Source organism: Eriocheir sinensis, unplaced genomic scaffold (genome assembly GCF_024679095.1).
Source record: "Eriocheir sinensis breed Jianghai 21 unplaced genomic scaffold, ASM2467909v1 Scaffold698, whole genome shotgun sequence".
Lineage (NCBI taxonomy): Eukaryota > Metazoa > Arthropoda > Malacostraca > Decapoda > Varunidae > Eriocheir > Eriocheir sinensis.
This window is the reverse complement of record NW_026112051.1, coordinates 141,348-154,021: the sequence shown is the minus strand read 5'-3', so window position 1 is coordinate 154,021 and position 12,674 is coordinate 141,348. Positions and strand designations below refer to the sequence as shown.

Genomic DNA, 12,674 nt, shown 5'->3' with positions numbered 1-12,674 from the left:
TAGCTGTTGACGTCCTGTGGGCCTATCCTCAGAAATTCAAAAATATCCCTCGTCTTGGAGGCATGCATATGCTCATGAGCTTCATTGGCACAGTCGGAACTCTAATGGCCAATAGTGGACTGGAAGCACTCATGAATGCGGCATTTGGTGGAGTACAGAAGATGCTTACAGGAAAGAAGTTTCCCCAATGTGTACGAGCCCTGAGGATGGTGGTGGAAGAGCTCCTCCGAGATGTTATACCTGCCAGTGAGAGCTTTGATGAACTGATGGTTGACTTGGAAGAAAGGTGAGTTAGAACTGAATTAATTTATTGTAGTGTTAACGTTTAGTGCACCTTTGACTACTAAACTGACAAGAACGTTCTGCTTATTCGTTTATGAACAGGCCTGCGGGATTACTGATAATTAGGCATTAAATTTGTTATTTTATGCTTCTTATTAACAGGGCTGGAAGAAGTAGAACTTCCATGATGTGGTTAACGAACCTCATCAAGCCGGTTCTGATAATGATGCAGTTTGTCAGAGCTGAGAGGGAGGGAGACTGGCCTTTACATCTAGCTGCAGTTGCTGCCATGATCCCTTATTTTTTTGCCAGTGCACACTTTAACTATGCCAGGTAGGTTTTTTAGTCAACATAGCACATGATACGTGTCCCGAAAATGTAATTTAAACTTAACATGCTTTTATGAACTTAAAGTTATAACCAGCTGAGTATTATCTTAGTTTTAAATGCATTGTTCTTTTTTTTTTTCTTATTTTTTATGATGATAACAGATACGGTCTGTACTACTTGAGGTCGATGGAGGCTCTACCAGCTGAGGTGCTATCAGAGTTCATGAAGGGCAATCACGTCATGAGGCATACCCCTGGAATATGGAATGGCATATGGTCCGAGATGTATATAGAGTCCACATTCATGAGGTATGGACATGAGGCTGGGGGCCTGGTGGGATTGACACTCCAGCCATCAGCTGTTGCTACGTGGGCACTCAGTCTCCACGTATGCAGCCAACTTCGCATGGATGTAACTGCACTGAAAGAGGGTCAAAAGAGCAGTGTAGCAACAAGTCACAAGGAGGAAGGCAAATCCCGTATCAAGAGTGACGCAACTGACAGAGAAAAACTGAGGACTACACTAAGCACATTCATTCATCCTCTACATCCATCAAGTCATCCAGTAGGTTTGGTCAACATTGCTAATGGCTTGATATCTTCGAACAACGTGAATGTAGACAGCTCACTCGAGATTGGGAAGCAACAAATGAAGGATTTTGAAGCAGGATGGCCAACTAGTTTCCATGGCCCCCTAAAGAAGAATGTAAAAACAATGACTTCTAACAAGAAGCTGATCAAGATTGATGGTACACCTGTAATTAATACTGAAATGATATACACAAGAGTCATTGGCCTTCAGCAGTCCAGAAGCTTGAACATGAAAGATGTTCTTAGTTATGAATTATCTGCTGTACCGTCTGCACTCTTTGATGAAAATGGTGACTTGAGATCACAAGCTAAAGCTACACTCCTTACCAAATTACAAGTTGAAGTATCAAGCCGTCACATCAGCCCTCCAGATGCCTATATCATCGACGGGTGTGCCTTGCTTTGGACTGTTCGTTGGCCATCAAATGGTACCGTTGAAGACTATGTGAAAAACTTCTTGGGAAGCCTCCGATACTATTTACAAATGTGTCGCGTACATCTGATCTTTGACAGATATATACCAAATAGTACCAAGGGTGCCAGTAGATCAAATCGTGCTGGTACAAATGCCAGTCGCAAACATTCGCTGACACTCCATACACCTCTGCCAGCCCAGAATGTAGTGCTAACTGTCACCTACAACAAAGCCCAACTTATCACCCTGATCACCAAATATCTCGTTGATCATGTAGAAGACAACACTAATGAACTTATCATCACTGCTGAACATCCAGTCCCCATATCCATCACAAACGGACAAGCAAGAACACAAACTAATCTTCGTAACACTCACGAGGAGGCTGATGTTATCATTGTGAATCAGTTGGTGTACTTGGCAACCAAGGGTGCATCAAGCATATCTGTGGTTTCTGATGATACGGACGTCTTTGTTCTTCTCCTTTACTTCTACTGCAAAGAAAAACTCACCTGTGAGGTGTTTATGCAGAGTTGCATTGCTGGCCGAAGAATTGTAGATATAAAAGCTACAGCGACCAAGCACAGTAATATTGCAGAATTTCTTCCTGGAGTGCATGCTTTAAGTGGTTGCGATACTACCTCGTTCCTCTATGGCGTAGGAAAAGCAACAGCTTTGAAAGTGCTTAATGGCGGTAAAACACTGAAGTTGTTGGGTAAGCAAGATGCTGGTATGGAAGATGTTGTCACTGAAGCAACAGTGTTCATGGCAACATGTTATGGTTCCAAGTGTTGCCAAAACATGTCAGAGACCCGCCATGATGTATGGATCTCAAAAATGGCAAACCAGAAGCTGTCAGTTGCTCCAAAACTGAAGTCTCTGCCACCAACTTCAGAGGCTTTCATGCAACATGTCTACAGAGCCCATTACCAGACACTTGTGTGGAAGTCGTCACTCGTCAGTGAACCTGAAGCTCCTGATCCACTGAAGTATGGATGGACCAAGAGAAATGATAAGCTCTTCCCGGTCATGTTACCAGAGAATAAATCACCCGTGCCAGCCGAAATTCTCCAAATGATCAAGTGTGCTTGCTCCTCGATGCGTGCATGTTCTTCCAGCAGATGCAGTTGTGCGGGTGTTCAAATGTCATGTTCAATGTTCTGTGCTTGTCACGCTGGAGCAGACTGTAATAATGTTAATAATACTCGGAGCACATTATCACATGAGGAAGAGGATGAACTTTTGAGTGATTGTGATTTACATAACATTTGAAGGACTGACCATTCACAGTGTTCTGGATTTATGTTACTTTTAAGCAATAGTTAATATTACATGTGACCTGTGTAAATATAGTGCAGGGACAAAAGTCCTAGAAACAAATACGTGATAATGAAAGAGAGATTACTGTTTATGACTCAAAGACTCTGTTGCACAATATATTTATGTTATGGTTTTATGAGATACTTAAAAAGGAGTTATTACCTAATTTGATCACCACAGATATATTAATAAGCATTATTGCATGGCTTCATTGTAATGTACCATAATTCAAGGGTATGCTGAAATTATTATTTATGAATTTTATATGAAACTAGTGATTACTAAGTAGTATGTAATCTGGATTGCTACTAAATGTAAATAGTGTACATACTACAATAAAAAAAAAAAAAAAATTCACAAATTATCCCCCTTTTGGATGAATATACATACTTTCTTAGGTAGATACTCTTAATTAGTGAGCAGGAATGACTTCCTTGACCTCTAAAACATAGGTATGGACACCAAAATCGCCTTTCTGTCGGCAGTATTGTAAAAGATATGTGGCATTAGCGTGGGCGACATGCCGCGTCGCGGCCATTTTGTTTTTGGCCCGTAATAATTTTTCCCCAAGGGTGCTGGAGTGGCACCCGGCTGATTCCTGTTGAGGACATGTCAGAGCACCAGAATCAACAATAAAACCTTCTCCATACCACAAAACCGGGTTCGACCCCATTTTTACTGGACTATAAAGCCTCAGAACGTGGATAAATATTATGACAGCTACTCGATCGACCGTCAGCTGGCGGCCCCAATGACCCGTAACTCGCACCACGTAACACAGTGATAGACAGCTTCAGGGGCTCATAAGCTAGTACAAAACTCGTCCATTACAATACCTAGGCTTTTATTTAGCATAGAAAGACACCGGGAATACTTAAATCTGATAGCGACTGCCATCAGCTGGCGACCTCAATGACCCCAAAACTATACGTCACATAACTCAATGATAGACGACTTCAGGGGCTCCCACACTGGTACAAAACACGTCTGTTGCAATACCTAGGCTTTGTTTAGCATAGAAAGACATACTGAACCGTCAAATGCTCATATACACACATAAGGAAAAAATGGTCAACTTGTGGGAAACGGCAACACCTCCTACCATGTATACAGGCTTATACCGTGCTTTGTTATCACGCAGCGTGGCTAACAGTGTACTAGTAAAGATATCTGACCACTGCAATACTGAAGAACAACAACACAATGATCGGTATTGCCTAAAAGCAGGATTAAATATATCGGCTTATGGCACCTCACGCGGCACCCAAGAAATTATTCAACAAGACTTTGGGCCCACGGCAACACCTCCCATCACATATACAGGCTTGTACGGGGCTTTGCTATCCCTCAGTGTGCTTAACAACAGACTGAACAAGATAACTAAACACTCTGATATGCAGGAACAACACTGCAATAACCGCTATGGCCTAAAAATAGGGTTAAATATATCCTCACATGGCACCCTCACGCCGCAACACACGATTCGTACCCAAAATATGCAAGTCGACTCGGCCAAACGGCAACACTTTTCAACACAGGTAACGCTCTCACAGGCCTACGAGGGCGTATATACCTGCACAGTGCGGGGAATATTACATAACTAAGCCTATTGTACCAGGAAGATAAACATAAACCACACTAGAGTCCCCGCCATGGCCTGAAAAAGGGAGAAATATACACTTGACGGCACCTCCACATTCTCTCAATCAACCAGGCAGAATGAATGGCACCTGGCCGCATCGGGCGTACAGCCACTCCCGGTGAGGCCTATACTGGATCCTAGGGGTGCTGTAGGCCTATAAATCAACCTCAATATAACTCCTGTCGCCTCAATACGCGATAATGGAAACAAACATTCCAAAAATTACATCGGGGTTGCGTTTTGGGGTTGATCTTTTGACCTTGAGACCCGGAGGAAGAGGAGGAGGGGGAGGAGTTACTTTATCAAGGGAGGGAAAATTAACAAAGGAGTGTTTCTACGGCTATATTGAGTCTATATCTATGTATCTATTTACCTATCTGTATGTCTATCTGTCTAACTATCACTGTGCAATAACCTCTTTCTATCTATTGTCTAATTCTTGTGTATTTACCCGTCTGTCTGTCTATCTGTTTATCTATCTACTTATCTATATCCGTTTATCTGTTTGTCTATTCATCTATATTTCTGCCTATCTATCTATCCATCCCTGTGCAATAACCTCAGTATCTGTTGGTTTATTGTTAGCATGCAATAACCTGTGTAAATCTATCTGTCTGTCTAGCTATTTTTATCTATCCGCTTCATTCTGCCCTCTCCACCTCCTCCTCCTCCTCCTTGTTTCATCTTTTCTTTTTATCTCCATCTCTCCCTCTATCTTCTCTTATTGTTTCCTCCTCCTCCTCCTCGTTTCATCTTTTCTTTTTATCTCCATCTCTCCCTCTATCTTCTCTTATTGTTTCCTCCTCCTCCTCCTCGTTTCATCTTTTCTTTTTATCTCCATCTCTCCCTCTATCTTCTCTTATTGTTTCCTCCTCCTCCTCCTCCTCTCATCTTGTTTTTCTTCTCTTTCTCTATTTTCCTCTTTTCTTCCTCCTCCAATCCTCCTCCTCCTTCTCCTAGCTCATACATGTCTTTTGTTCAATATATACTTTCTCCTTCTATCTGGGTATATGCTAATTGTACCACTACTACTACTACTACTGAAATGCCTGAATTTTTCTCTTTACTATACTCCCACACGACCACTGCGTGTAACGAAACACACGAGAAATGGATCCAGACAAGGGAAGTTTTGCCGGCGCCGGGGATCGAACCCGCGACCAGCGTAACGGGAGAGCCGCTCCTTTACCAGTCGGCTAAGTGGGTTATGGGAGGCTCGGCCATCAGGCAAGTCGTGTCACTACACTACTACTACTACTACTACTACTACTACTACTAATGATAATAACAATATTAATAATAATAATGGATATGAAACATTGTTTGACTGTTTTGCACGTTCTATTTTGCTTTATTTAATTGGACAGCAGATAAAGACATGGTAATTACAACCAGGTAAACACACACACACACACACACACACACACACACACAGATTGAAGGAGATGGACTTGACGACACTGGAACAAAGAAGGGAGAGAGGAGATCTGATCACGCTGTATAAGTTGCCTAAGTTTGATGGGGTGGATAGAGAGGATCTCTTCTCAACTGTGAGGACACAGGGGCTGAGAGGACATGGAAAGAAACTTAATAAAGGAACCTGTTTGTGACTTGAAAAAGTAGGTTATAGTTTTCCACACAACAGTGTTAACACATGGAACAGCTTGCAGGAAGAGGTGGTGGAGGCGAGCAGTGTCCACCTAATGAAGGAAAGGCTGGATGAATGTATTTATGGAGACGGGACTATTAGAGCTTAGCTCGGGCCACCTAGACTACAAATAGCTAAACACACACACACACACACACACACACACACACACACTTGTGAAAGCAGTGTAGCGGTACAGCGGTACAGTACCTATGATTTTTTATATATATAGCCACGGACGCTAAAGATATAGCTGCCCCTTCCACCACCACACACCACCCAGCCGCACGTGCCCCAGTAATGAGATTCCCTTGTAGTTATGACAGAAATCGTTATTCTGTTTTGGTAATGGAGAGGGAGGAAGGGAGACCCGAGCCCCAGACCAGGGCCGAGTAGGGCCTGGCGGGGCGGGGCGGTGCGGATGAAGTCGCTGTATGCAGTGGGGACAGTTTGAACGGGTATAAATGACCTAGCACGGAGGAGTGGATACACAACCTAGGCAAGTGAAAGTATGAAGATTGGATGTTTGAATGTGAGAGGTTGGGGTGTGGGCAAACTTGAGGACATGAGTAAGGAACTGGATGAATGGAAGTATGATGTAATAGGCTTGACTGAGACACACCTGAGAGGCGACGTGCAGACTGAGGGGAGTGAGTATGTGATGATTGGGAAGGGCGAAAGAAACAGGAGACTATGGGAGGAGGCGTAGCCTTCCTCCACCGCAAAATGAGAATCTGAAGGTGGAAGAGCTAGATGTAGGTAACAGTGCTAGCAGTGAAGATGTATTGGCCGTGAGTGTGGAATGCAAGAATAAAAGGGCAGACTAGAAAGAGTAGTAATGGTTGTTGTGTATATGACTGTAGAAGGTGAAAGAGCAGCAAGGAAAACAGGGGAAAGTACAATATTCTTAGAAAAGTTGTGAGAGAGCATGCAGGAGAGAGAGTGATTGTTATGGGTGATATGAATGCACATACAGGTATGTTAGGTGAACGTATAAATCGGAATGGAGAAATGCTAGCTGAGTTTGTAAGTGAGATGAACTTAGAGAACCTGAATGAAACTCTGGCTGAGGGACGTGTGACCTGGAGTGCAAGAAATCAGGAGTCTGCGATTGATTATGTACTGGTAAATGGGAGAATGCGCGAATGTGTGTCTCGTATGTGGATAGATGAAGAGGGAATGATTGATATTGTGTCTGACCATAATATGTTGACCGTGGAGTGCGGGCTGAATGGTAGAAATGAAATGAAAGAAAAGGACAGGAAGAAGAAGTGGAGACTGAGAGATGTAGGGTGGGAAAATTTTCAGGTAGACTTGAGTGAAAGAAATTGGGAGCCGGGTAGTTTGAATGATGTGGACGCTTTGAATGAAAGGCTCGTAGAGAATGTGAGGAGCTGCAGTCCAACATGTAGGGTATGTGAGAACGAATGGTAGAAAGCGTGTAAGGAAACCGTGGTGGAACGATGATATTAGGACAGCTAGGAAAGAACGAAAGAGACTAAATAGACTGTGTAGACGAATGAGGAGAAGGAGGCAAGAAAGCGAAGAAGCTGAGGGTGAATACCAGAATGCATGGGAAAGCTATGTGAGACACCAACGACTGACAAAGCGGAAGATCATGAGTGCAAAGGTTCAGTGTGAAAGAAGTGTGATTCAGACCCTGAGAGAGAAAGGGCTTGAGGGAGGTCGTGAGTGGTATAGATTCCTGAGAGGTGAGAGGATGAGTGACAGTGAGAATGTGGAAAGTCTGAAGGTGAATGGTGAAAAAATTACAGATAAGGAGAAAATGAGGGAGACAATTAGGGAGTTTTGGGAAGAAATAGGAGGAGTAGGGGAAGTATTTGGTGTGAGAGAAGGATGTGTGACTATGGAGAGGAAAGATGCAAATGAGCTGAATGAAAGGATCAGTAGGGAGGAGGTTGAGAGATGTGTGAAAAGACAGAAGAATGGTAAGGCTGCAGGACCAGATGAGATCCCGTATGAGTTGTATAAAATGGAGGTGAGGCTGTGATTGAGAGGATGACTGAGTTATTCAACCTGGTATGGGAAGAAGAGAGAGTGCCAAGTAAATGGAATGAATGTAGAGTGACTCTGATCCACAAGGGCGGGCATAAGAGTAAGCAGGAATTAAAGAACTATAGGCCAATCTCTCTGGTAAACTCAATAGGAAAAATCTTTAGTGCTGTGTTGAATGAAAGGTTGTGTAAATGGATTGAGAGTGCCAGGGTGCTGGGTGAGGAGCAGAACGGATTCCGAGTGGACAGGCGAGCAGAAGATAATATGTTTGTTGTAAATGAGCTGATTGAAAGGAAAAAGAGAGAGGGAGGGAAACTGTACTTAGGCTTCCTAGATATAGAGAAAGCTTATGACAGGGTGAATAGAGATGTGTTATGCAGAGTGCTTGAAAAAGTTGGGCTGAGTGATAAGATTGTTAACATAATTAGAAGTATGTATGTAGGTACAAGAGCAAAGTATAGACTAGCTGATCTAGAGACAGGTTGGGTGAAGAGTGAAAGAGGAGTGAGACAAGGCTGTATATTATCACCAACATTATTTAGTCTTTTCACAGGAATTAGCAGTCAGAATGAGGAGAATGAATGCAGGAGTGAGAATTGGAGAGGATAAAGTATGTGTGTTGTTGTATGCGGATGATGTGGTGGTTATGAGTGAGTCTGCTGAAGAACTACAGAGTCTCCTAGATGTGGTAGGGGGTTATGGAAGGGATTTTGGGGTTAGGTTCAGTAGTGAGAAGAGCAAAGTAATGATAGTGAATAGGTCAGAGGATGAGAGAGAAACAACTTGGAGACTGGAAGGGGATGAGTTGGAACAGACGGAAGAATACAAGTATCTAGGGGTGTGGATGGAGGTAAATGGATGCGGCAGGGCCAAGAATGTAAAGATAAGTATGGCAAACCAGTGGGTAGGCCGTTTAGGGAGTGCAGCGAGGATGAGAGCGAGCAAGTATGATGTCATCCGTGAGGTTTGGAAGAGTGTGGCTGTCCCGAGCATTATGTATGGAATGGATGTGATGACATGGAATGACAGTGAGATAGAAAAATTGGAAGTGGGGCAGAATAGGGTAGCAAGAATGGCACTGAATGCACCAAGGTTTGCAGCAGTAGAGGCTCTTAGGGGGGACATGGGATGGAGCACGTTTAGGGAAAGACTAGTAAAGGCAACCTTGAGATATAAAGTGAGACTGGAACAAATGGAGGATGCAAGATTAGCAAGGAAAGTATACTTGTGGAGTATAAGAGATGGCAAATGGGCGAATAAATGTGGGCGAATGATAGACAGGAATGTTATGCTAAGTAGGTGGGTGTACCGACCCTTTGAAGATAGACAGAATGTGTTTGAATGGAGAATAACAAACAGAAATGGAGAGGGGTTTGAGTGGGATGTAAGAAAGTGGAAGAATGTGATAGATATGGCAGTTAAAGATGAGGGATTGAGCAAGTGGAAGAATGAGATGGAAAGAAAGGAAACTCTCGACTGGTATAGGGAGAAAGAGGCCCCAAAGTGTGAGGTGTGGTATGAGGGAAGCCTGGGAGGTGATCTTCTTTTCCGTGCTAGAGCGCAGTGTCTGGATGTGAATGCAAGGAACTATAGATGGTCTGAGTCCCGCAGCAAAGTGTGCCAGATGTGTGATAGGGGTGTGGACGAGACTGTGCAGCATGTAGTGCTGGAATGTAAGAAGTATGACAGGGAGAGAACGAAGATGATGCATGTGTTTCTGAGCGAGATGGGACGTGGAGTAAATGGGAGGACTGGAAGGGAGTGGATGGTGCTGCTGCTGGGGCTCAGTGGAGAGACGAGTGGACGAGTGATTGAGGCAGTGAAAGAGTTCTTGGAAGGCATGTGGCGTGAAAGATGTAGGGAATGATATCTTGCCCCGAGAACTTTGACTTCCCGCATGTTTTGTTTTCTTTTCACAGGAGCTGCCGCTACAAAGGCCTGGCTGGGGAGAAATCCCGAGCCACCTGTGACATCAAGATCAAGATCAAGATCACCCCAACAAGCGTGAAAACACTTCCTCAATATAATTTAAACCCGTAAAAACAGTAATCACATTTTCGTCAAGCATTTCCCGCCATTAAAACATACATAGAACACAAAATAAGGAACAAAATAACACAACACGATACAGGTAACAGGTCAAAGAAGAAGAAGAGGAAGACAAGATGGCCGCCGACCTCTCCTTTCCAGGCAAACACACTATTTTACCGTTTTCTCTACTTGTAAAGCCTGACGGAGGTGTCTGAGGCGGTATATCATGTGGTAATGGTTCTCCACGCCTTTAGAAACCCACAGTAACCGCCGGAGACCAAGAGAACACGGAGAAAACAGGGAGTGGAGATTGTGGGCGGATTTTTCGTGTTTATAAGTGTGTGTCAGGCACGTCACTCACGGCTGTGCTTTATGGCGTGTGTGCGGGGCTGTGTGCGTGTGTGAAGGCCTGTGTGCGTGTGTGAAGGCTTGTGTGCGTGTTTTGGAGGGCGTGTGTGCGTGTGTGCAAAACTCTAGAATGACACCCGCACTGCCTTACCCAACGGCCCTTTCCCTCACACACACGCACACAGTCTTGTTTCCATGTGTACAGTATGATATATAGTGTCCCTGTCTTTCCTTACAACATGGTGGACAGCACACAGTTATTGCCTACACTACTAAACATTTCAATGTCACTTATTTTGTTCGGCAGGCTCAAACTCCATCCTGGAGCTCCAGAAGAGGCCCTCTGGACTGGGGCCCAAGCAGCGGTGGACTCTCAACAACAACAACAACAACAACAACTCTGTCAAGTAACCCAGTAAGTCAAGTCTTGGTTCAGTCTGCTTGTGTCTGGATGCCTCCTGTTACCTTCACCAAAATGGCATAGATTTGAATTTACAGATAAAAAAATACAAATTAATTTAATGTTTCCTACTTGCATGGTGTTAGTGTGATTGTTAGTAAGTTTATGTGAGCAAGGCGGGGCTTCGTGGTGCAGTGGTTAGCACACTCGGCTCACAACCGAGAGAGCCCGGGCTCGATTCCCGGCGGAGTGGAAAAAATTGGGCGGCTTTTCCGATACCCTACACTCCTGTCCACCCAGCAGTGTACCAGGTATTAATCGGAGGTTGTGTCCCATCTCCTGGAGTCTATTCCCTTCTCCTATAATTCCTTCCCCTTCTGTCTCTCTCCGGCACATGACCACAGATGTTGTGCCCAACTTTTTATGTGAGCAATGCAACAAGCTCTTCCACATTTGTGTGTGTCAAGGTTTACTGCCTCAGCTGATGAGGGAGGAGTTGGCTTGAGGGCAACAGAGGAACTTGTAATAAGTGTGTCTCCTCATGACCAGTGACATGTTTACACAAACGCAATAACTGAGAACAGTGACCTGCAAGGCGTGGCGTGGGTCCTGCCTGCTTGGGGTACTGTCCCGTCATACCCCTTTCGTGTACGGTTAACCCGGTAGCAGCGACGGGCCAAATTTGTGGCTTTACCGTGTAGCAGCGACGGGCCAAATTTGTGGTTTTACCGTGTAGCAGTGACGGGCCAAATTTGTGGTTTTACCGTGTAGCAGAGACGTGCCAAATTTGTGGCTTTACCGTGTAGCAGAGAAGGGCAAAATTTGTGGATTTACCGTGTAGCGACGGGCCAAATTTGTGGCTTTACCGTGTAGCAGCGACGGGCCAAATTTGTGGCTTTACCGTGTAGCAGCGACGGGCCAAATTTGTGGCTTTACCGTGTAGCATCGACGGGCCAAATTTGTGGCTTTACCGTGTAGCAGCGACGGGCCAAATTTGTGGCTTTACCGTGTAAGCGACGGGCCAAATTTGTGGTTTTACCGTAGCAGTGACGGGCCAAATTTGTGGCTTTACCGTGTAGCAGCGACGGGCCAAATTTGTGGCTTTACCGTGTAGCAGCGACGGGCCAAATTTGTGGCTTTACCGTGTAGCAGCGACGGGCCAAATTTATGCCATGATATAAACCCCCCAAAATAGATGATGCATAAACTGATCACAAATGCATTGATATATATTATGAAATGGTTTGTGAGAGTGATGATTTTTTCTCATTTTTCTCACTTAGAGGGACCATTAAGAAACATGATCCCCGCTGCTACTGGGTTAAAACATTAGCCTCCTTGGCCGTTCCATTAGGGCGCCACAACGCTCCGTGACGCATCGCTGGGGTCCAGGGGGTTAAGGAAGGAGCCTCGCTGCTTTCAGGGGTGTGTGCATACACACAGTCTCCCCTGGGGTGGTCACAGTGTGGTGGAGAGCCATGTTTTTTCAGCGCTTTGGACTGGTGTAATATGCGGTATAGATTTGGCTTCATAATGCAGATTTTTTTGTGTTTTGTGATTGTCTGTTGGTTGTATTGTTGGCCTGAGGAATGTGTCGCCCCCTGGCACACAGCCCAGCGGGGGTGTGCTTACATAAACATTTTTGTGTCATA

General features: G+C 44.5%; 1 protein-coding gene across 10 annotated transcripts in view; it reads left to right on the top strand.

The window, feature by feature from the left end:
- Positions 1 to 8,244: 8,244 nt before the first annotated feature.
- LOC126993898 (uncharacterized) overlaps positions 8,245 to 12,674 on the top strand; it is a 49,458-nt gene continuing 45,028 nt past the window's right edge. For 9 of the 10 annotated variants that reach the window (XM_050853068.1, XM_050853067.1, XM_050853065.1 and 6 more), the window contains exons 1-2: positions 8,245 to 10,611; positions 10,930 to 11,037. In XM_050853068.1, coding sequence (XP_050709025.1) covers positions 8,812 to 10,110 — 1,299 coding nt within the window. In that variant the 5' untranslated portion in view covers positions 8,245 to 8,811 and the 3' untranslated portion in view covers positions 10,111 to 10,611; positions 10,930 to 11,037. The remainder of the gene's footprint in view (positions 10,612 to 10,929; positions 11,038 to 12,674) is intronic. The other variant, XM_050853060.1, reaches the window with a different exon arrangement.